Source organism: Mycteria americana, chromosome 4 (assembly GCF_035582795.1).
Source record: "Mycteria americana isolate JAX WOST 10 ecotype Jacksonville Zoo and Gardens chromosome 4, USCA_MyAme_1.0, whole genome shotgun sequence".
Classification (NCBI taxonomy): Eukaryota; Metazoa; Chordata; class Aves; order Ciconiiformes; family Ciconiidae; genus Mycteria; species Mycteria americana.
The window spans coordinates 30,135,914-30,161,780 of record NC_134368.1 but is presented as its reverse complement, the minus strand read 5'-3'; the positions used below and the strand labels follow the sequence as shown (position 1 = coordinate 30,161,780).

At 38.2% G+C, this 25,867-nt stretch overlaps 1 protein-coding gene across 1 annotated transcript in view; it reads left to right on the top strand.

Moving 5' to 3' along the window:
• Window positions 1-25,867, top strand: part of CORIN (corin, serine peptidase) — a 160,207-nt gene that overhangs the window by 41,452 nt on the left and 92,888 nt on the right. The window contains exon 4 of the mRNA XM_075499205.1: window positions 12,970-13,180. Coding sequence (XP_075355320.1) covers window positions 12,970-13,180 — 211 coding nt within the window. The remainder of the gene's footprint in view (window positions 1-12,969; window positions 13,181-25,867) is intronic.

Below are 25,867 nucleotides of genomic sequence, written 5' to 3'. Positions count from 1 at the left end.
TTTTCTGACTGTCAGTTGACCTAAGAAAAGTCACAACCTTCTGTTAGAAACTTACTCTGACAATACCTTGCTTATATCTTTAGGCTACCATGGCTGTTACTGAAACATGAGTGTAAGCCCTCAGGAGACATGAGTTTGTCAAATGTCTACCCACATGTAAATGCAACAAACTTAATACTACTCGTCTTGAGGTTATGTCTTTGTGCTGTATTGAGGCTGTATAAAGGCACTCCTCTTAAGCTTTTCTTTAGGGATCAAGACATTACATTTCATGTGTAAAGTGCTTCTGATAAACCAGCTTTCCCAAAATCTGCAGGATCATTTATGCCCATAATCACCTAAAATAAAAGCTATTAGTGCTTTTACTTAAGTACTTCTTAATCCTTGTTTCCATTTTGCAGTGTAGTGTAGAGGATCTCAGTTCTAGCAAAGGAGACATTTTTATTTTTCACAGGTTGAAGGGAAGCTTCTTTTTACATTGTTTTCCATCCCTTCATCATTTTTGGATTTTGGTACTGGAGGTATTGCCGTTTGTACACACTTTTTCTTTTGCCTTGGCTACAGACACAGTGTTTACCAAAAATTTATTGACAGTGGTAGCAGTCTTGAGACAGAAATATTTGTCAGCTCCTCAATGACATTTCGGTCTTGTCAACAGAGACCGAACAGAGAAATGGGGACCCTGCTGTTGACAGTTGTTTGTAATATTGTGCTTTTACAACAAAGTGTAGAGTTAGGTATTCCCATTGTCTTTTCCTTCACTTCCTGAGTGCTTAATGGTACTTTTAGGTACAAGCTTTCTATTTCCATGGTACAACTAAATAGTTTGTCAGTTGCAAAGGAAATGAGAAGTGTCATGGAAGTGATGATTCTATCACTGATGAACTTGTTCCTATGCTAGCTGGGAATTAATCTATTTTGGTTTTTGCAGTTCTAGAAAGGCAAAAGGTTCCTTTAGATCAAATCAGTGTGGATGTTACAAAATTTGTGGAAATTTTTTTCTCTGAAATTTGGTTTTCAAAACACTTTAGATGACTCAAAGCAAAATGCTTTGAATGTCAAACTGGAATTAACCATAGGTTAGTTCTTATAGAAGGAAGCCTACAAAAGATGTGCTGAATAAGCTCATTTAGCTTGACTTCGATTTTAATTTTCAGAGGCATCAGGAACTTAAAGTGTATGTTATCAATGTTGGTTGTGGTATTTTTAGCATTTTTAATAGAGTCCAGCCCAACACAATTATTTAACAACCCAAACTTACATGCAAATAGGCAAATAGAGTCTTCTTTCAGCAGTTTAAAAAAGAGTTATCTCATTTTGAGCAAAAGATCTTACAAATCTAGTAGCTTTAAAGACATCTTGCACTGTCCCAGCTGTTGAATGATGTACATACTTTCTAAAGATAAAGAGGATGACCCATTTTGTTCTGTTTTTTTCTGTGCTCTTATATCATACACAGTAAAGCTTTGGTACACTTCAGCACAGATACGGAGGATTTATTTACCTACCAGTGACAAAAAATCTTCAAAACTAAGTTATCTAGCATTTTCTACTATCTTTACATAATTTATGGGTAATAGCTAGTTTTACATATTAATTCTACTTAACATAGAGTCTATCATGACACAAATCCTTTTATTCTCAAAGTAGATACTTAAGCTAACTGGACAATATGGTTGTGGATTGACCTTGGCTGGCTGCCAGATGCCCACCCAGCTGCTCTCTTACTCCCTCCCCTCACAAGGACAGTGGGGGAGAAAACAAGATGAAAAATCTCTTGGGTTGAGCAAAAGACAGGGAGATCACTTACCAGTTGCCATCAGGTGCAAAACAGGCTCAACTTGGGGAAAATGAATTGAATGTATTGCCAATTAAAAATAGAGTTGGATGGTGAGAAACAAAGACAAAAACACCTTCCCCCCACCCCTTCCTTCTTCCCAGGCTCAACTTCACTCCTTCATTCCCATCTCCTGTACCTCTTCCCTGCTGTGAGCAGCACATGGGGGATGGGGAATGGGGGTTGTAGTCAGTCCATAACAGTTCCTCTCTGCTGCTTCTTCCTCACACCACTTCCCTGCCCCAGCCTGGGGTCCCTCCTACTGTCTGCAGTCCTTCCAGAACAGCTCCTGTGTGGGTCCTCTCTATGGGCTGCAGTCCCTCAGGATAAGCCTGTTCCAGTATGAGTCCTTGCTGACAAGACCTTGTTTCGAAGCATTGAAAGACTACCCTCTTTTTTGTGACATCTAACATGTTTTATAGCAGAAATATTTTGCTAAAATTAAACTTGTGACAAATCTTCATGTTTTAGACAATAAATGACCTAACAACTTTGCTATGGTGTAAAAGGGACAATTTAGCAATTTTAAAGCTACATCAGACCATGAAATGTATGGAGTGTGGGAATAAGTTTGTAGATATTTGAGTTTCAGTGATCTAGTGAATAAAGAGTCAAACTGGATGGGTCATGAATCATGATTAAGGTTCTAAGCAATCTGGTATGGCTCTAAAATATTTTCTCCATCCACAGTCACTTCTGTTGACTTGCTCATTAGAGTGACCAATATAATCACCATAACAACCTAAGATGGGGAGAATCTGTCCCTCTTATTTGATTGTGATAGAGCAACCCCCTATAGTTTTAGCATTTCTTTAATGAAGAACAGATATAAGTGGGAGACAGCAACAAACTGAACGCTTCTTTTGGCAAATAACCTGTGTGGTAGTAGTTGGCATCAGGTTAGAGGAAGATAGCTGTAGAATAATTTACGCCTCAGTAAATCTCCGTCTGTAAAAATTAGAGATTAATTTTAATCCTGAAACTATAGTTTTTTATGCTACTTTTTAAGAAAGTGAATATATAATAAAGGAATGCTTTAGTCATGTAAGAGCACCTTGGTTTTAGTTGTAAGATAATGGAAAATGTCGCCTGGTGTACATCAGTGAAGAAACCTTTGGGCTATTTGCTAAGTAGCTGGGGTGAGATTGTAAACGTAAACCATCACAGTGACATAATCCCCCAGTACATTGTTTTAGCAGGAAAAAAGCAACTGCTGTAAATGCCTTAGGGATGTTATAGAATTGCGATATGGCATGAGAAATAACAGCTGGGGGGAAAGGAGGTGTGTGTGAAAATCCATAAAGATGTGGCCTCTATTATGAAAATGCTTGAGAACTTTTGCTCTAAGAAAGCATTTCTTGACTGTATTTGCATTATTTGTCCTATTATTTACATACTTGGGTTGCTATACATCAGGATGGAAGCACCAAATGCATTGATTACACAGGAGCTGTTAATAAAACTTCTAAAGCCTGAAACTTAAGAAATAAATGCTTTTGAACCATGAGATTCTTATAAAATAAGCTTCTTATTGACTACAACTTCTTTGTACATGATATTCCTTCTTAGGTGTCAGTTTGAGTGGAAGTTTGAAATATTGTTTTGATTTTGTGCAAATGTACCTCAATAGATACAAAAGGAGTATGTCCAATTGAAGAGAATACTAGCAGGAACCAGAGATGAGTAAATGGTGTTCAGCTGTTCTTAATTCATTGTGTTACTTTAATTTCTTTCACGCCACTTTCCTTGTCATGAAGAATTTGGAACCTGCTTCATTTACAGACCTCTTTTTAGTAAGCTTTTTATTTTTCCATAAGAGAGTGACACATTTAAAACTATTTAGAACAAAACTTGAGCATATGCTAAATTCATCCCTATTCAGAAAACACTTCAGCACATGCTTGAAAGATGCTCTGTAGAGAAGCTATCTAGCCTCAAGATTGAAATTCCAAATACACAAAAGTCAGTGCTTTTCAAAAGGTAGTGGGCACCTAACTCTGCTGTTGATTTGAATGGGGTCTGCTGGTGCTTACTAGTTCTGAAAAAAATTGTCCATTTATTCTATGGCTACTTTTTTATCCCCACATGCAGGGATATGAAGAGTTTAAGCAGTTTCTTATCAGGATCTTGAGCACCGCGCTAAACTTAGGAATTCCCTTAATTACCCATGGTCTGACAGAGAGGCTCTGCAACTTTTCCCAAACCTGTGACCTCTGATTTGAGGCATCCAACTAATGCTTATTAGAGTAGTGCACCTCTAATTAGATGAAGCTTTAATTTAAGACTTTGTGCATTGTGGATGTTCAATGCCTTTCAGAACTGGATGCCTCATATTTGATATCCAATGAAAGAGGTTAAATCTTGATATGGCAGTCTCAAATACTCCGTTTAGTGCTTCAAAATATATAGGCAAATAAAGTTAAGAACATTCTTTTTATTTGTAATGTTTTCATTAACATAATTTTGAACTGCTTATAAAGCAAATGTTCTTCTCTCATTTAGATAGGTTTAATTTTGGAAGGATGACTAGGTACCTTGGTTACAACAACTGTTTAGTATATTATTTAGATAAAAATGCATCTGCAGTATTTGTATTCTAAGTGTTTCAGCATTCCATGAGGGAAAAAATGGAACAGAGGGGTAAGTGACATAGAAGTGTAATGGTTCTTTAGGTCTAAGATAATAATGCAACACACCCCCCCCTTACTATAAATTTTAAAATAGGCACAAATGATATGTATTTGAATAGCTTACACCCTCATAAGTATTTTTAAAATTCTTGTGTAAAAATTTTTAAAAAATCTTATCTAAACCATAAACCTTTAAGTGCAGAAAAGTTGGATGAAATTGAAGTAGAAGAAAATAACAAAGAAACACAAGCAAGGTGGGATGTGTTGAAAGGTAAATTGCATTCATTATAATTGCACTCATTATTGAAAGGTAATCTGCACTCATTATAAATAATGATTTTTATGTCTTGGGTAGGGGAGAAAGGATATAAATAGGGACATACAAACTCTATCTGAAAATAAGAGCTGTATTGACAATACAAGATTGTAGAAATTATAGAATGAAGCTGACATTGTAATAGAGAAAGTGAAGGGGAGGTAAAGATGGAAAAATGAAGGAAATGTAATTACATGGGAAGTTAAATCATATGAGGAGTAATTTCCACTGCATCCAGAATAAGAGAGATTCTGGGGAGAAGAAAGCAGTAGTCTCCAACAGATGGCAAGAATCATTCAGACACTGAAGAGCTTGACATTGTTGAAGAAATGAAATGCATTCTTTGTCTCACTATTTACAATGGCAAATTTAGGACAGATGTCTGAAAGAAGCATTTTCAGGAGTGTTGAAGGGGAAATATTAAGGGAAAGCAGAAAAAGAAAAAAAAAAGATCTTTAACTGGCTGGTTTAAAAACAAAGCCAAGTGAACTGGATCCAACCTGAAAATATGAAGAAAATTGTGACTTAGTTTGACTGGTATATTTTGAGTAGTATGGCCAAACTGTCTGTGAAGTTTCTTTATTGATTTCAAACTGTGATTCAAAATATGTCCTGACACAAACAGCTGCAAAATAGCCAACAGAGTACTTTTTGGAAGAATTGAGAATTTTATACTGAAGGAAATAGTACAAATAATACAGAGATGTTGATCAGACTTGAAAAGAATTGAAGACAATTTTTTTAAAGCTATTTCCTTCCACATCTTGATTTTAGTTTTCTGTCCATGTTATGTCTTCCTCCAATTTATACTCTTATAATCAGTGTAGCCTGACACAGAGACTCATCAGGATTTTATCCCATGGTAGAACTATCCAAAGGACCTAATTCCGTTACTGCATCTTTTATGTGTCCCTGTCTCTTCCTTGCTTCTGTCTTGCCTTCCATACAGAAAGATGACCTACAATTTCCCCTTCTCTCGGGCTTTCTCCCAGCTTCACTGAAATTTTTCCACGTGACTCTTGAGTCCAATGTCTCTATTTAAGGTCTGTTTCGTTGGCATGAGTTTTGTCTTCCCTGTCATGGGCACCTTCATGCAGTGAAAAGCACATAAAAATTATCCAGATCTGACAGGGCTAGGTGGGATCTGGGCTAGCTAAAGAAAGTATTTAAAAAGACAGTACAGCAATGCATGAGTCGAAAATAAATCTCCTTTGTAGAATTGTTTTAGTGTTTTCAATTATTCTTTCATGTTACTTGAATTTGACAAGAAAGAATATTTTTATTAGACTATGGTTGCCCTTCGTGGGCTGCCAGATACCCACCGAGTTGTTCTCTCACTCCCTCCCCTCAACAGGACAGTGGGGGAGAAAACAAGATGAAAAATCTCTTGGGTTGAGCAAAAGACAGGGAGATCACTTACCAGTTGCCATCAGGTGCAAAACAGGCTCGACTTGGGGAAAATGAATTGAATGTATTGCCAATTAAAAAGAGTTGGATGGTGAGAAACAAAGACAAAAACACCTTCCCCTCACCCCTTCCTTCTTCCCAGGCTCAACTTCACTCCTTCATTCCCATCTCCTCTACTTCCTCCCTGCTGTGAGCAGCACATGGGGGATGGGGAATGGAGTTGCATTCAGTGCATAACAGTTCCTCTCTGCTGCTTCCTCCTCCTCACACTTTCCCCTGCTTCAGTGTTGGGTCCCTCCATGGGCTGCAGTCCTTCCAGAACAGCTCCCATGTGGGTCCTCTCTGTGGGCTGCAGTCCCTCAGGATAAGCCTGCTCCAGCATGAGTCCTCCACAGGCTGCAGTTCCTTCAGGACATATCCACCTGCTCTGGCGTAGAGTCCTGCACAGGCTGCAGAGTGGATACCTGCTCCACCAGGGTCTCTTCCACGGGCTGCAGGGGAATGTCTGCTCCGATGCCTAAGGCACCTCCTCCTCTCCTTCTCCCACCTCGGTGTTCACAGGATTATTTCTCACACTTCTTTTTTCCTCATTCTCACTCCCCTGTGCAGCATTTTGCCCTTTTTTTTAAACATGCTTTCTATGAGGTGCTGCTGTCATGGCTGAGGGCTCAGCCGTGCCCTGCAGTGGGTCTGTTGGTGCCGGCTGGAACCGGCCGTGTCCGGCACAGGGCAGCCCCGGCCTCTCCTCTCCTCTCCTCACAGAGGCTGCCCTGCAGCCCCACCATTGTCACCTACACCCGATACTGAGAAAGCTGGGAAAAACAGGCAAGTTTTCTTGGGCATAATCCTCTCACTAAATCATATAAGAGGAAGCAAAACAGAGGGCATTAAAGTGAGAGAAATTATATCTAAATTTTATTTTAATTATGAGAAATTAATTATATCCATGAGAGACAAAACAGTAGTTAATACAGTGAAAGCTTTTGGCTGGAGGGCCGTGTGATATGTTTTAGGCATTGGTGGAACCGTCAACAACAGAAGACACTCATAAATCATTATAATCTACTAGCTGAATTTTCCTTTGACAGAAATACTAATAATACTTTATTCTATCTGTATCAGGTGTTGTCATTAAAAATATCTTTGCCTTCAGACCTTACTTTTCTTGTAGCATTAAAGCTTATGAGACCACTACTACTTCGATTTTATTAATCTTTTATCATATAATTAGTTTCTTAAATTTCTTAAGATCTGTTATCCTGCATTTAACTGTACTTTTCCAAGGGGTTAAAAGAGCACCGAACCAATGCTCTTCCTAGTTGTAGAAATGTTGGCGTTCTTCCTCCAGAATGTATATGTATCCTTTTTATTTTCTTCAGTAGTGTAATATGACTGAGTGCTGTTCTGTAAGGATTGGTTGGTGTTTTCTGTTATGGTATAATGTGTCCTAGAAGAGAACAAGTATGCAACTTTTCTAGGAGTGTGGAAAAAATGCAAGGAAGGGCCTGAGAATGTGTTTAGAAGGGAACAGTCACCTGGCGTACACACTCGGCAGCCAAGCTGTCCCTCTTGTCAGGAAACGGAGGCTGCTGGGAGTTGTGGAAATCGTGTTTTCAAGCCAGCGTTCATGTGAAAAAATTGCAGACTATGCTTTTATTGTGAAATAGTTGATTTTAACTCCTGATACTTGAGTTAAGGAGAAAACAGTTTGTAGATTTCCCTGCTGGGCGGATTCCAAAGGATAGATCTATTGGCATCTATTGAAGTGTGTCAGAAGAAAATCACTTATTGGGGCGCTTTTTCTGAGTTATGGAGAAAACATCTGAAATGCAATATTAGATGTTCAGTTCCAAGTGGACTGTGCATGAGAAATTCATAGCTGGAGGGAGGCCAAGAAAATCTGTCCATCTTCTGTTTTAATTGAAATGAAAAATGTACCACAATTTCGTAGTAAATTAAAAGAGGTATGAAAATTTTTGAAGACAGTAATGAGTTTAGGAAAGAAGTTTTGCTGAAAAGACCAGATGCTAGGTGGAATGCCATTCTCCTTTGATCTGGAGCAAAAGTCCCTGACAATCTAGATATTCAATAGAAACAGGACAGAGGAGGTAAAAAAGGCATTCTATAGCTTCGTATGTCTCACATGTGAGACTGTGAAATCAAGTAGTCATAAGATCCTTTTAAGGTCAGGAGAACATGGCAATTTGGGATTGGAAAAAAATTTATTTGCTGAAGGTCATTCCCATATCAAGAAGTCTGCAAATTGCTGCTGTAAGTTAGACAAGTTTCTAAGTTAGAATGGATGATTGTGGTTTGATTTTGCTCCTTTTAATGGGATTCCTAGAAATTTTCAAGACAGTTTGGGATTAAAGATGAGATTTCATTCCGCATTAGTAGAGCTTTTGCTATGAAAGAGCCAGGTGAATGTTGTCACTTTTCCTTGCGTTTACTGAGGCTTTACCAGTGAATTTATGGACTGCAACTGTGCAACTTAGTACTGAGAGTGTACTAAGCTAAGTTCTGTAACAAAGTGAGTGGTGATCGTTGCTGCAAATTGAACAGTTTCATTTTCCATAAGCTTCTTAAAGATGTTCTGTAAAAGTTGCTTTAATTAAAAAGATTATTTTCTAATTGAAATATCAGCAAACTTGACCTGAGATATGAAACTCAGGCTGCATACTTTCCTCTTCAGGCACTCTCATATACCATGTTATGCTTTGCATACCTGAGACACAGGCTTGTTTTGCAGATCTACTACGACAATCCTAGTAAAAATATACCCTAGCTAGGATCTAGGCCAGTTCACGTTAGCTTTAACTAATGGCATCATTTAACTCCATGACATTTAAAATGGCTGATGCCAGGAGGAAAGATCCCAGATCTGTTTTCATAGTGCAAGTTAGAAAATGGATGCATTCAGAATGCAGAGTTGCACCAAATTTATTTATCCATTTTTAGAGTAAAGATGTTCTTTCATTTCTTATCAGACAGGAAATGATTCTGATGGTGCAATTCAAATATTCCTAACCCTTTCAAAGTGCTTTATGGTGCTGGGCAGTGATGACACATTCTGTAAAACCACTGCTTCAGCTGCTGTGAGCAGGCTCTGACCTTACCCACTGGTTCCTGACACTGCACTGCCCCTTCTCTTGTCCTAGACCAAATGTTTTTGCTGCCAAAAAGCTGTTCAACCCAATGATCTGATCCAAATGAAATAGTTTTTTTTTTTCCCCCTTTTTCTCTCCTCCACCCTGTGTCCAGCAAAAAATTAAAAAATGTGGCAGGAGAGGAGAGGAAAGGCTGTTTTTTTCAGGCAGGCTGATGTCCAGAGCTAGTTCATTACATGGCCTCAAAAACATCCAGAAGCAACAAACACTGTTGCATGAGGAATTGTGACCTTATCATTACAGGGATGGTTGAGTGTTTAAAAACTAAAATGATTAACCAAGCTTGAGCTGCAGTTCCAGTTGCATTTCTTTGGGGCTGCCATAAACATTGCCTTTTGGGAAAGAATGTAGGTGGTTATTTTCAGTCAGCTCAGTCCTCTAGTCCAGTTCAGTTTGTGTAGATGCAGTCCATAGGTAGTGCAACCTGGGAACAATCTGAAGAGGAGAGAGGGAAAGGGAAAATGTGTTGTTTAAATTAGTTTCAGCAGCACTGAATATGAACCTGTAGACTTGCATTGCAATTGTTGGAGTAGAAGGAATCCCTTTTCTACCAGTTCAGTCCATCTGGCAATAGCCGGTGATAAACAGAAAACTCTTAGTTTAGATGAATGTCAGAAGTGACCCATATAATAAGGAACTGTGCTGTTCTGATCAACAGCTTTTTCACATGTTGTTATTCCCATTCACTGCTCCCCCCCCACCCCCCCGGTATTGCTAAAACTAGTTTATGTGCCTTGTATTCCCCATAATTAATGAATCCTTACTGTACTGGAGAAAAGAAGTAAATAGGTTGAAGCTTTTCTGTGTATTTGGCATTTATCTTCTTCTCTGGTCTGTTTCCTGCTTGGTTTGTAACATGTTTAGTATTAGTATGTTACACCATCAGTCAGATTAGCATTCTGGCACTGCAGGGCCACACAGTTTATAAAACACACTTAGCAATTTGGTAGACTAATTATGCATTTTGAGGTTTACTGCATTCTTTTCTTGTATCTGTGGCTGTTAGTGTAATTATTCAGACTTTATGTTTACTTGAAAAAAAACCCCTATTATTCTTACTAAAATGTATTTTTACCTTATCTCTTTAACCTTTTTATTTAAATTCCTACTCCTCATTAAATAAGCAGTCCCTTTTGCTTGTATTTTAAATAGCTTGTCTCCTACTTTCAATGTCCTTTAAAATAAATTATTCTTTGCTCTGTAGAATGCTGTGTCTATGCCACTGTTTGTCTACGTACAGAGCAATTTGGCACTGAGCAGACTTGCCTGTCTGAAAGATGTGTTCCGTCTATCACAAGCTATTTGGCTTGATGCAAGAATTAATGGAGGGACTTGTTTTGTGCAAATGATCAGAATAGAGAATCTTTGAGTTTTCTTCTGGTCTCAGTTTAGGTGAAACAACCTTACTCTGAAATACTGTGTTACTCAAAGTATGACCAATTTATGCAGTTGTGTGGAACTTGAGAGGTCTCCTGCAAAGCAATAAGGATATGTCTGCCTGCTGCTGGGTTAGAGGTCTGTGGGCTAGCTTGGAGAGGGCTGATGCATCTGTGCTCTGCAGCTCCGTGTGGTGTGAGCGAGCCAGTGGGGTGCTGTTCCTGAGCTCATTAGTCCTGTGCAGAACTAAATGTGTACGAACACAAGGTAGCTTTCCTTAATTTACCTGAGAAGGTTGTTGAGACTGTAGCACTTGTTACTATTGCAGTGAGAATCCAGGATGTACATAACACTGTGACACAATAATTGCTATTACCCTGAAATTACGCTTTTTGACTCAGAGGTGTGGAGGGCATGGGACACTCACCTATTGCACTGTAATTTACTTGCTGGGTGAATGATGGAACAAAAAATAGAAGAGGTGTATTGAGGAACTGTGTTAAAAAGACAAGATTCTAACCCAGGCACCTGCTTTCCAGAAGAGTGTTCCAGGATACGGATGTGCCTGGGATTAATACTGAACTGATGTCGTTTTACAGGAATGCAAGATTCACGGAACTGAAGATGGATCATGATTCCGTTGCAAGGACAGGTCCTGGGTTTAGTCCCTCCTATCATCTCTCTTTGTTTTAAAAATTCTTGTATAATTGCTATAAAATTCCATCTTCTTGGCCATGAATGTTGAATTCAGTGCTCTGTTGTCCAGCCGCTGAGTACTCCTAAAAGATCAGATAGGTCCAAGGAACTGTATCCCTTCTCTGTCAGGGTTGTGTGAATTTTAAAAGGTCTAAAGCAGCCCATGCACATGACCTCAGCCAAAATGTCACTGCTTCTTGGTACATGCCATGGCAGGGACTATTTTGCAGTTGTGCCTCAGGGGATACATGATGATTTTGTGAATCATGTTGTTGAAATTCCACTTGTGTAAGCCCTATGTGCCCCCCCCCCCCCGCCCCCAATTTAGGATAATTTGATTTGTTTAAATAACTTTAGTGCGAAATTTTTGTGGGTGGGGGAGACCCAGAATTTTGCATGGGTATGTTATCTTCTTATCACAACAGTTACTTAAAATGTAGTCCCAGCGTCAGCAAAAGAATGTGGGCAAGAGATAACTGTGGGGAGGTTAGCAATTTAAAGACTTCCTGCTGTAAAAGCTTCAATATTTTTAATCTTTAAATCAGAACTTTTGTGGTTTTTTGTTAAGCTTTCCCAAGCAATAAAAATGTTATAAAAAAAAATCTTTGCAGAGTCTAGTCTTGAGAATGGGCTGAGGTTGTTGCTTATTGTACAATGTGGATATGCTCTGAGTGTGAAAAAAATGCTGCTGGAGCCTGACTAGATGGCCTAGAAAGGCTTTCATCAAAGTAGGGAGCTGTCATAAATAGTAGATTTTAATAGTCTGTTCTTGATGAAGATTCTGAATGTGGTGTATGACCTGTGAAACTTACGCCTAAGAACTTCATGTAGTAAGTTAACCTGCTGATCATGTGTAGCTGAGAGAGCCTACTGCATATGACAGGGCATTAGCAGAGAAAGGTTGCTCTGGTAGGTGAAGTGTGGGACAACAGTTTAGGACAGGGTAGGTGTTCAACCTGTAAAATCAGATAATTCTATATTGGTAGGATAGAGGAGAAAGACTGTGGAAGTAAAACCATCACCTTGGGAAAAATAGGTAAGCAAGTTGATGATTTGGGCAGGAAAGCCAGCTGCAAAGTAGAATGGTAGCAAAAAGAGAAACTTTATGGAAACACCAAAACCAGAGCAGCTTCAGAACCCAATTAGCCTTAATTTTTCTGTATGACTTCCATGCTTAGTTTCAGCCAAAGTTGGCTGTATCCAGGCTGTTCTTATTGTGTGTTTATCCAACCTGTGTCAGAAAGAAATTTGTTTTGTGTTATTTCTAGTCCAGTTTTGTAGAGAGTCAGAGGATTGTGAAAATATCTAAGAGTTTATTTGGTGTTCCAAACTAAGCTACGAAGCTTCTCCAGATGCCTTTTTTTCTTAGATACTTATTTTTTGACAGTATTATGATAACATTAAGGAATGTCATCTTATTTGTGAGGTACAGGCATTGCTTATATATTGTATGTACTGACTACTCAACTCAATATATGCTTTGAACCAACTATCAAATGGTGATACTTTTGTTCTAAATATATTGTTTTGATTTCACAGGTGCCTGCATAAATATCACCAACAGCCAGTGCCAAATGCTGCCATATAACTACACCACTATAACTTCAGTTCTTTCCATTGTCAAAAGTATTGAAATGGAAAAGTTCCTGAAGTTCTTCAGTTATCTCAATCGTCTCAGCTGCTATCAACACATCATGCTGTTTGGCTGTAGTCTTGCTCTTCCTGAATGCATCAGTGACGGTGATGACAGGTATTTGGGAATGAAAATCAGTCAGTGACTAGAGCCAATTGTGGTAAAATACTCTCTGTCTAATCAGACAAGGGAAGATCCAAACTAAACCCATGACCTTCTCATTGCAAAACTCCTGTCTGTCAAAGCTATTCACAACATTTCTGCCATGATAAGCCAACTGCAATAGAGTTCTCTTAGAAAAAATATTGCCACTATATGGAATAAAACTGTGATATTAGGGCAGTCAGGCTTATTTTCTTAAAAAAGGCTGCCCAAAATTCTTGTACCTCATTTCTCCAATCTGGATGTGCTGAAATAGAATGCTTTGTAACAACATAAATGCATTGGATATTTATAGTATTGGCATAAAGTGTGGTGGCTGTTAGTTAAATTAAACTTCAAATTTTTTTAGTCTTTTCCTTCAGAAAAGTTAATATTTAAAATATATTTTATGGTATTAGATTAGCAGGATGTATTCAGAGTGACATAAACTGTTTTGGAAGCTTAAGAAGCATGTCTTGTTTTCTGCATTTACATAATTACACAGCATTAGTATCATGTGCATGCACTTTTTTCATTCAGTTTGATTTGAAAAAGAATCAGTGAGTTTAACAGTGCTAAAATCAAAATATGGCACAAAAAGGAAAAAATGGATTTTTTTTAAATATGTACACAATCTCTGATGTTTCTGGAGGGGGAAAGAGAGAGGGTAGATTTCTTTCTCCTTATTTTAATTTCTCCTTATTTCCAATTTCTCCACTGTGAAATTAAGTAGAAGAGAATATGGCAATTGAATAAGTGATTCAATGAACATAACAAGAACCAAGAAGATGAAAGCTGTGCGGTTTAGGATGGATAGGATGCTTATGAAAAAAGTTCTATGAGATGACGTAAGCTGGTCTAAAATATAGTTGCCAATGAAAGGTACAGTCCCACTCCAGGCCATATATGCCTGACATTTCCATTGCACCAGAGTGATTCCTGGATTGGCCAATTAAGCTCACTGAACTGACAGAAAATTAACGCGGAAAAAAAGTGTGCAGATGATTATATGGGTAGGATTAGGGTGGAGGTGAGGCAGCATGGGTAACGGTAGAACAAGACTGACCATTAGACTGGCTAAGCTGTTTAATCCAAATACACCTGTGTGTGTATCTTTGTTAGACTACCGAAAACTATTTTCAATTAACCCTGTTTACTTCAGTGCATGATTAATTATAGCCCCCCTACTCCAGTTCAGTATAACAATTGTTCCAGTTAAAGGATCTGATAACATACAGCCTTAAGCTGCCTCCTGTCTCTAGAAATCATAGAACAAAATAAGAAAAGTGGGTTCAGGTAATAAATTGATGCATTTAAACGTTCAACAACAGAAGAGGTCATTTCTCTGTTGTGTCACTTATTCTGCCTTGTTTGGAATTTCACTTTCACAAACCTTTTGAGAGTGAGTGGTGCATGTCAAAAGTGCAAAGCTCATAAATCAATCAAATAAATAGAGTAATGAAAGGATAAGATTTTTACCTTTCCTTTTCCATTTCTTTCCTGAAGGCATATTTCTTGCAGGGCTTACGTTATGACAGCTGCTTTGCTAATTTAAAAAGAATAGAAGTTAAATCAATGTTTGGAACATGCTGGTTTTTGCTCTGCTTTTGGGTGGCAATCAAAATACTTTGAGATTCAAGAAACAGGGTTTTTCTTGGTGTGTGGGTTTTTTTCACAGCAGCAATCTTCTCCCATTAATTTTTAATGTCAAAGCTGGAACTGGATTTCCATGTCCTGGTTTATGTTCTGGAGGTCACAATGCCTTCCTCTATTGTTATTTTAAAATCTTTTTTGTGGAAACTGTTCTGGCCCCTGCAGGCTGATTGGGAGGAAAGTCCAATGTGAGACCATAAATGATGCAGGATTACATTAGGATCTGACTTCACTTTAAATAATCTTATGTCTCTAGAGTGTGTCATGGGTGACACTGAAAATGTAGGCTGAGTGGCAACCACAGGAAGAACCGTAAGGGTGGATTGACAAAGTGCTGGTTTGTTAAATCTAGTTTGCTAAACCTGAGTTGTCCTAGTTTAACTTCTGCTTTCTTCTTTAAAGAGAATACTTTTTTCTGTAGGCAACTGAGTGATTTTTGTGATTACTGTTTCTCTTGTAGCACCCAGTTATTACAGGCAAACAGATGTATCTCAAAGCCAAGAATAATGATTTTAAGAAGCATCATATCTGTATAAAGTAGTTATTTAACACCTTCCTGTCCCCTCTCACCTCAGTGCCTCCGCCCCGCCCCCCCCCAGTAACTCCTCTCAGTGAGATCTGGAGAAAACTCTTTGTTGGTATGAAAAGCTCTTGGTATAATAGGGGGAAGTTACTTTGTATGTGTCAAGTGCAGATACGAAAATGGAAGAGACAGGTCTGTTTTAGGTCTGTTGAATAGGGGAATCTGGGAAATAGAAACATACTGAAGGAGAAGCAGAAGAGCCACTGTGGAAAGACTCTGATGATAATGAATGGGGGTGTGTCCATATGCTGTAGCCCTTTTTTGGGACTATGGTTGTTTTTAACATACAGTATCACAAAACATAACACTAGTATGGAGAACAAGTGTTATTGAAATTGTCACTAGTTCCTCCAGTCAATTACAGCTGTTTCATTCTAATTGCCACTGCATCTCTGATCATAATTTTCCATCTATTGATACTTCATTGTTTTATAGAGCAATTGTTTCAAATTTATGTAAAGCATAATTTGACAAATGCTGCTTGAACAGTAGAGAAGAAATGAAACTCATGTGATACTCAGATGTCTATTCTTAGGTCTTGTCGAGAGAGTCTGTGTTGGCAGCTGCAGCCATGGGAGCAATAATTATAACAATGCATTACAAGAAGCAACAAGAAGGAAAGTTACTAATCTTTGGCATCCAGTGTGCTGTCATTACATAGCTTTGCTCTGATATTTAAACTCATGTCTGTTTCACATTTATCTTTCACGTGTTTATAAACATTGTATTAATTAACACTTGAAGGAGATTAAGTTTCTAGGCAGAGAGCATCTTCAGTGTTTGTGTAACACACAGTGTAGTTAGGTACTGGGACTTCTGAATACTACCACAATACCATTGCTCTTAAAAATTGTTCTTCTGCATCTTACTGCAATGAAAATAATGTGTGGCAGTAAAAATATATTAATTTTAAAAGCTGTATTTAATTCCAGCAACTGGGTGGACAATCAGCTAGCCCTGCTCTTTTAAGAAAATATATAACAGTGCCTTTAATATACTACTTTCCAGTAAAGGTAAAGTTTGAAAGTACAACTAAAACCTCTGTGAGAACGGAACATGGAAAGTTGAAGTGCAATAAGACTTTTTGCTTGCTTATTACTTGCTCATAATTTGGATAGTAAGAAACTGTTTATTTAAAGGCATTATGAAACTTCTTCCTCCTTGGGTGAATGGAAGAGAGCTTTCCAATATGATCAGTCCTGTTGGTCATGATTAATGGTTTAAGCTAGTGAATTCTACTTTACCATTGGGAGACACTAAGAGTGGGCCAAAGGTCAGTTACTGCAACGTAGTGGATGTTTGTTTATAGCAACTCGCTTGCATTGGTTTCGGCAAGTCCTACAGAATTCAGCTATTGCATTTAAGAAGACCAAAAAAAATCTGAAAAAAGTTAGTGTGCAGTGCTTTCAGATTTTTGAAAGAAAAAAAGGGTGTATTTTAAAGCCAACATTGGTGTAAAATTTAAAGATTCAAGATCAATAGAGAAGTTCATAGTGGGTCAGCCTATAACTGCATAATGCAAACAGACTCATTGAATGATGCTTTCTAGTATTTCTTGCACTCTGTGAATACTCATATTTCATCAAAAGACTTGGTAAAATAGACAAGCTGTATAAGATCCTGAAGGCCTATGTACATGGCTTATTTCAGACTTTTTATGCTGGGAATAAATTTGAAGGTTATGGATTCTTGTAATACCCCTTCGTTGTCATGCTGTCTTCTAAAGCAGAAACTAATAGCTTGAGTACTTCCACTAATCCTCTGTGTTCCAGAAAGCCGAGGAAATGCCTTCCATTGATAGAACCCCAGAGTCTCAAATCTTTGGAGGTCAAACTTAATTTAAGCTCTGCCTAGAAAATAGTATTAGGGCAATGCAAATTAAAAAGTGTAATATGCTCTCAAGGTAAAATTCTAATGCACCTTGCATTTCTGTAGCAGTTTACTCACTATGCTTTTTTTAATGTCAGACGACTTTGAAAATAAAGTTGTGGAGTGGTTTGTCTTCAGTTACAGCTCAAAGAGTCCATCTGAGATCATGGCTTTTTATCCTGGATGGTATACAAACAGGTGCTGAGGGGCAGCCTCACATCTGTTTTGTTTTCAATGTTGCCATGTCTTGGCTTTGGGAATCCAACAAACTGATTACGTACAGAAAAACACACTGTTGTAAAATCTGTCTTTGAATACATAAGCAAGTCATAATCCAGCCTTCAGTTTTTAAATCTAGTTGTGGTTCATGTAAACACAATTGTGACTTGAACCACACAACCTCGGAGATCCAGCTACTGAAAAACATGTATAGTCAAATCCTGTCAAAAGTGAACACAAAAATTAGAGAGGAAGAGAGTGTGATAAAGTTGTGAATGCTTGCCCACACAAATAGTGTGCTCTGTCTGCCACTGTTATTCATTTTTGTGTCTTTCATTGTTGATTTAAAGCATTCTACAAAGGAAAGTGGTGTAATTGTTACTGTTTATCAGAAAAACTGAGGAACACACAGGTCGTGTGTTACTTGAGAAAGCCCAGACCAGCAGAACAAATGAATACTTTTTTCTTTCATTGTGCCCTTTGTACCAGTCAATATGTCTTCCAATAGCTGTAATTTCACCAATAGTTATAATAATAGTAATTGCATGGTCTAATTCTTTCAGAAGTAAAACGTTGAGGATAGAGTTGCTCATGGCAGATAGTCAACATGCCATGAGAAACATTTAGTAAAGTGTTTCCTGCACAATGTAAATACTCAGTTTCAGCTCCAGTCTACCCTAAACTTGGTAATGCACTAATTCAAAGTGAAAAAGAACTGATTTACAGCAACAAGAAAGTGAAATGGTTGGCAGGTGTAATGCACAGGGTAGATATTCAAAGTAGCAAAAATGTCTGCTTAAGATGTCTGTAAAATAGCACTAAACAGTTCCTGTGTACTTTTGGAAATATTTATGTACAATAACAGATGTCATATGCAAGGTCATGATTGAAACCATGTTTCAGTTAATATGCTGAACATACCTGAATTCTTTTCCTAAATAAAATGACAGTGAATCAAATCAGAGATAGTTCAAAGAGAAAATTGAGTAAGTAATAAATGGATACATATGAACAAAGAAAATCTGCAATATGCAGATTCAGAAAGTGACAGAGTATTTGCATGGAGAAAGGAATTAGAAGAAAACAAATCCTGAAACCCTAGCTCCCGCTCTGAGGAAAGATAATTGTTCAAGAAACAAATTTTATTTCTGCTGTCCTATGACTAGAACATGTTCTTCATGAGATGCAAGTGAGACATTGAGTTAAGAAACAGCTGGTTTACATCTGACTTCAAAGAAAGGAATGCTCACATATTTCTGAAAGACTGGCATTGACCATCTTGCCAAGAAACAAATCAAGAAACTTGAAGAAACAGCATGCAAGAAGTAGTATGTCTGAAGATGTATCTTTCTTCTCAATGCAGCCTGTATTATTAATGAATAATTTCACACTTGATGAGTTATTTTATTAGTATTGTGTAACTGTTATTTATAAGGCAGAAAAATATGTACTAATGAGAAGATTACACTTTGCATTGTCCCTCAGAACTCAGACCTTGAAGTCAACCTGTCATGCTCATCACCTTAGGAGCCATTGCTATTTGGTCCCAAGCTGAGACAGTATAAAGGTGACAAATATAAAGTTTGTTTTTGCAAGGATTGCTAGGGAAAGTATAGGTAATGATGTGGCATTGGCCAAAATGCCTATATTTAAAGTTGATTAGCACGTTTTCTTAGAGGACCCTTTCTCTAGATGTGTATAATTTTGGAGGGGGAAAAAAAAAGCACTATTTAAATTTTTTTATGCCTAATGTCTGTCTTAGGCAAAAACAGAAAAAATGGGTTGCTTATGAAAAAGCATTCCTGTAATCACCAAGAGTTCCTAGTATCTCCAAGTATTTGAGCAATGGAACTTGAAATTTGGCAGGGAGGTTGCTCTAATAAGTGGTAAGCTCTTTATCATGGCTGTTGGAAGCTAAGAAGATACGGGAAGTAGAAGAGAAAATGTTTTTTCTTTAGGGGAACTTCTGATTATAAAGTTTATGTACCTATGGATACACCTACAGAAGTTAATCCCCAAATTTTGGCTTACACATCTCTGAAAAATCATACAGGCTCTGAAAGCTGCTCTATCGATGTCATGGCTCAGCTAGTGTGGGTGGGCCTAAGAAAGACTCTCCATGTCACTGACCTTCCCAATAGCTAGGGGTGGCACTGGAGCTAGGTACAGACCCTTACATAAAAGGGCCTGAAATTAAGTCTCTGATGCCAAACTTTTACAGTAATGTGCCAGTAGATGGCAGATGCAGTGTAGGGGAAGGACAAACCAGGGACAAAATATAGGGAAAGCAGGACAGAGAAATCAGATGCTGGAGAGAATGTTTTTCCCCTATTCAGAGAACTGTCCTTTCCCCGCCCACAAATAGAGGCTATTTACAAGTATGTATAATTTGTAAAGACGTCAATGTACAGAAGGAAATGATTGCTTAAGAAATTAATTTAAAAATAAAAAGCTAGAAGAGTAATATAGAGATATAGGCAATGGCATTCTACATTGGCCAGAATGATGTCTGTGGTCCAGTGGGTGTGAAGCCAGCATTTGCCATAGCAGGCAGCATCAAACTTGCATGCAGTGTTTCACCCTTTCCACTGATCTGAAGTCGTACTTCAGTACGTTGTACGTCAGTACGATCTGACGTCGTACTGACAACGAAAACTTTTCCAAATCACAGAAGAATCTTTTTTCAAAGTGTACATGTTGGGGGTAACTATGGATAGACCAAAGTTAAAAGGTTATTAAGCAGAGACACATTTTTGAGAACAATCTGAGCATGGGAATGTCCCTTTGAAAACATATTTCACAATGCTGCTCAGAGGAGTTAAGAGAAGGGAAGAAAGCAGAAAAGAAAATCAGGAGGACTGGTTATTTTATGAATGCATATTTTAGTGATTGATTGCTCCAGCCCTGTTGTCGTAATGATTTGCTGTGTGTATTATCTATTATAAGCTGTGGTTTCTGGTTTCTAAGTTGGTATGTTAACTGGGGATCACAGGTCATCCTCCTACACATGCAATATATTATTACTTCTAAATAAATGCTAATAATTTAAGTAATTGAAATAATTGTTTGCAACAAATCATAAAATGAACATGGCTTTTTGTTAATGTTTGTTTGGCAATTTAATATATCTGCTAGAAAAACACACTTTGTTTTTACAAAATGAGGTTTATTACATTTAATAAATTGCAATAATTGTAGGACAGGAGCTTTCAGTAAAACTTTGCATTTTCACAAACATTGTGGGAGTATTAACACTGATAGTTTCCTATCAGACTTGTGCACCTGGACTCAAAACCAGAAATGTATAGATGAGGGAACATTTAATCTTACTATAGCAAAACTCTTCTGGTAGATATGAGTACACCGTCTTGTGCAGAAGTTAATAAACAAATGGGTTTTCGATTGAGCAGTGGTTAAAGGATTCTCCAAGAATTTATATGCTTTTCAGCTCATGTTTAGCCTCTTTTAGTGCCCAGCTTACTAACAAATAACTTTTAAACCATCTGCAGTTAAAAACTAATGAGAGTTCAGTTAGTGTGACATACTAACCCTTTGTAAGTTTGTCTCTCCTGTGAGAAGTTATTGTTGCCCTGCTGGAGACTGTTGCGGTAAGCACCAGGCTTACCACTCACAGGCTGAGCAGGACAGGCAAATTAGAATCACAGGATCATGCAGGTGGGAAGGGGCCTCTGGAGTATTTCTAGTCCACTGCCTTGCTCAAATCAGGGCCAACTTTAAAGATGGATGAGATTGCTCAGGGCCATTTCCAATTGAGTTTTGAGTATCTCTAAGGATGGAGGTTCCACAACCTCTCTGGAGAATGTGTTCAGACCACTGTTTCATGGTAGATTTTAAGTGGATATAATATGGTAGCGCTGCTGAAAGAATTACTCTTATCCTATTTCCCTGCTTGTTATTCCCCAGCTCAGCAGTGCCCTTTCCATGTCCTGGCAGGAGTATTTGTTCAGCGCCATGACATATTGGATCAGGAAACTGATCTGAATTAAATTGGGAGTGACTGGTCTGATTCATTGTGTAACAGCATGAAGGGTCATGCTGGCACAAAGAGGAAGAGAGGTGGGGAGAGGTTCAGAAGCCAGGCTGAGGAGGGGTAGGACAGCTTCTTTCTTTCAATGACATCTGCTCCTGCCAGCTTGAAGTGTTTGTGAAACAACTTTAATCTGAGGAAGCAGCATAATAAGGGATTACAATGAATTTCTACTCGACAGAGAGGAGCCTAGCGTGTAAACGAATAATAGGTGTGTCCATGATTCTTTAGGATTCCTGACAAGATGCAGCTCAAAAAGTTTTAACTTAGGCTGATTCTTGAGGTCTTCCTTTTGACAGTGCTCTGAAGTACACAAGGAAGCATGAGTTCTGGAAAGCTATGTGAAATTAAGGGTACCTGTCACAGTGATCTGTGGAAATGGGAGGCTGTCCTTTAGGCACAGTGTTGTTTTGGTTACCTTTATTACCCTGGTCATACAAATAGAGCAGCTGTGCAGTGTATAATTTACTCACTATTATTCCAGAATTTCTGTAGCAATGCTGTGGTTGAAATAGCTTTGTGTGATTCAGAGGACTTCCATTTCACTGTGACAGCTTGTCTTTACCAAGTGTGAATTTTGTTTGCCAACATCAAAAGATCTTGTAACCTGAATTCTCAGGCATATTAGGAGCTTCTTTTTTGCAGGAGACATTTCTATAGAGTAAACTAAATCACAGTGTGTTCAGCATTTGCATTATAAATGTCAGGTGAGAATTTCAGAAGTTTGTCTTCATTTAGGAGAATTTTTGGCAGCCGGTACAAGATTGTAAAAATAGCTCATAATTGTAGCAATATTCTTAATAATATTTATTTAAACTGATTCCTGGCTGAACTATAGCTCTAATCAATTCATTTGCTACATCTCTCCCATTTTCACTGTCATGTTTGAATCAAGTGATGGGATCAGTAAGAGAAATCCGGAAGGGCTGGCTGCTTTAGTCAGGACAGATCCTCTCAGCTGATTATGGTCGTCATGCAAAACACATTAAATAATTTCGCTAGCTTTTTTGTGGTAATAATTTCAATGCTATATGGCAAAATTTATGTAGCACTTTGCTAAGTATGGTAGAACAGAGAAAGTGCTTCTGCTGTACAGGGTATACATCAGGTGTTTTTGATTGTTGTGGTATTATAAGCTCAGTTGTGACATATGGTGCTGTCATATCCAGAAAGTGACTGAAAGGTCAGAGTGGATTTCTGTTTGTTGCTGATTCCAGATAGAAATGACTCCTTATTTTGGACAAAATGATTTATCTGGGTTTTGTCTACAAAGTAAGTGATTACACTGACTAAAAATTCTAACCTGCATTGTAGATATTGTATGTGTCCATCCTTACGGATATCAGCTGAGTTTGGCCACATTGTTCAAAGAGCGTTGCTAGGTCTGAAAGAGATGTTAAATTCAACAGCAGCTGATGTAGAAGATGTTAAATTCAACAGCAGCTGCTGCCTCCTTTATTCATTTCGGGATGGATAAGAGGAGTCTTTTTAATCTAATGATATCTTTGGATTTGTTCCCAGTTCCACTTTCACTGGAATCAGGAATTTATATTTCCTTCCTCTGTCTGAACAGCCTTCAGAATTCTGTGTGAGTTCTTTGTTAAGTATGGTACTCCTGAATATCAGTGATCTGTTCTAAGACTTTTGCAAGTGTAACTCTTTAGCTCTTTCTGTTGCCACCAGATATGGCAACTATTAAGGAATAGTTAATTGGACCTGTAATTTTTAGAGGAAAAAATATAAGGCATCTGTATGGACCCACAGAACAGATTCCAGTCCAATTTTTTCATCTGATTTGGTTCTGAGACTTTCATGTTCTCATAGCCTATAAACAGATTGCATGCTCTTCCATGCTGCAGGCAATCCATTCAGTATCTCCATCCTTTTCATTCTCATTGTGTAAACCAGGCTTTTTTCAGTCTCTTGGAAAGGGCATTCCTCTTGTGGCTCATCTGTAGTTGCCAACCTTGTGACAGCAGATCAAATATTCATGAGTGAGAACTGGCTCTGCACTAGCTGTAAATCCTCATACTCAGTGCCTGCAGGGCAGATGAGCGGGCATCTACCAGCAATTCAGCCAATTAATAGTAGGCCTTAATCTCATGTAGACAGCTGGAGCCATTCTTCAGTCTCCCACCTTGGGAGAACTGAGCTGCTGCTGCCTTTTGCCAGGATCACCTCTGAGGCCTTTTTTCTCCTTTAAGATGTTAGGTGTTTCTCAGACTGTAGGTCCTATGTAGTCCTTTTACAGGTTAATTATGCATCTTTGTACCTATACAGAGGAACCTGCTTCAAGAAAACAGTACATGCATTTGAGCTAAAAACAAGGTGGGAAGTCAGAAACATATGTGCAGCTAGCTCTGTATTCAGTACTACAAAGTGTTGCATGGAGTTGAGGTGCCTTCCCTAAATGTTGTTATATGGATTCAGTATGATTTTGTCAAGAGAAATAACCACAAAAATCTAAAATAGTCTTGCTTTCTTTTCAGATTTTATTACTATGTAAAGAAGCAAATTTCAGATTTAAACCCATGTCTGGAGACAAAATAGAAAAGAAAATGCAATCTTTCCAAATAACTTGCACGATAAAGATGAAAACGGAACAATGAAAGACAAAAATACATTATTTTCTTGATTATGTGAAATTGAAACCTTAACCAGCCCATTTACTTAAAAATCCATGAATCAAAAAGTAGTATTGAGATTTTTATGAACTTGCCTCATATAGGTCTAGTCAGTGGCTCTGCATATGCTGCTCTGCATGTTGGACTACTTACTGTGAGAGGGTACAGAGAAAGATTTCACAAGAACCATCACTCTGAAAAACTGTAATGCTGGGTAGGGATCTTTGCTCTACTGTAGAAACTTCCTTCTGTGACGTTTATATTCTGTGGAAGTCTTTATTGTTAGAAAATCCTGAAAAGTATTAATGACAATTAGAACTAATAATGGCTGTGTGTCAGCTTGTCACTTCAACTTGTTTGATTTCAGGACTGTAGAAACACAAAGGATAATCTCAGTTTTCTTCTTCCCATAATTTTTCCATGTTTCCTGGGGTTTTCAGTTTGTCCCTGTCCCCCTCCCCCTGCCCCAGCAGTCTCTCACAATTGTATTACTGGTTCCTTTATTCTGCCTCAGACCTTAGATCTATCGTCATTCTTAGTCTGTGTGCCTGTGAAGGATAGAGTGGATTACCCCCGCAGTGCTCTATAGCAAGGCTGTAGTATGATTAATATTTCCTCTGGTAGCCATGCCAGTTTAAACTTTTCCTTAAACAGATCTGGCTGAAAAAATAATCCAGCAAAATACCCTACAGTTGTTTTTAACTTGCCTCAATACCTGAAAACGGCTTACTGTGTGGCCACAGAAACAGTTATCCTGGAACAACTGAAGGGATGGAGTTGGGGAAAGAACAGTAATGAGGACCAGCAGTAGCTGAAAATGTTCATCAGTCTGCCTTCAGTCAGGTTGTCTACTGAACTGCAGACATGAGCTTTAGCCAGAGCAGGTGCAGTCAACAGTTGGGTGTTCTAAGAGGGATCTTCGTGCTGTATTTTCAGCTCTGGCATACCAACTTTTTTTATAACATTTTGCAAGTCATTTTATCCTCTATTGTTTTAATCTGTAAAATCGCAGTAATTAATTTCTCAATAGGGCATGGCTGTGGCAGTGCTTTTACCAGTGGAGATACTAATGTGAATACACAGAGAAATGCCACAGAAAATAATGAACACTAGATATATTATAGAATTTACCAGGTTGCATGGAGGGTCCCTGCAGGATGGTTAGTTGTATATTTTATTTAATGCTTTTGTCAGCCTTAGCAATGTCTACCTCTCCCTCTCTTGACAGCTTATTCCTGCTTTGCCTGTATCCCTTTGTAGCGGCCAATTCAGTTGTCAGATGAGAAAAAAGAATACTTTTTTTTTTTGTCACATTACTTTTCAGCTGAATCAGTTACTTGACCTGGCTTACTATACAGCCTACAAACAGCTGTTACTGCAAAACTGAAAGCAGCACAGAAACAGATACAGACATTTGGGAACAAGAGCTGCATATGCTGCTGCAGCTTCCAGAAAAGACATATCAAGAGGCAGTGCCTCAGTGGCTGCTGAGTTTGAGAGCCAGACCTTTGAGCTACCTTGAGCAATTGTTCCTTAGAAAATCTGTTAAATTCTGCAGCAAGAGGAAAATAGTTGCCTAAAGGATCTTCCCCCTCCTTACTGCTTCTTGTAGCGTACTTCTTTGATAATTTCTAGTACTCAGAACAACCACTTAAGTGACTTACAGA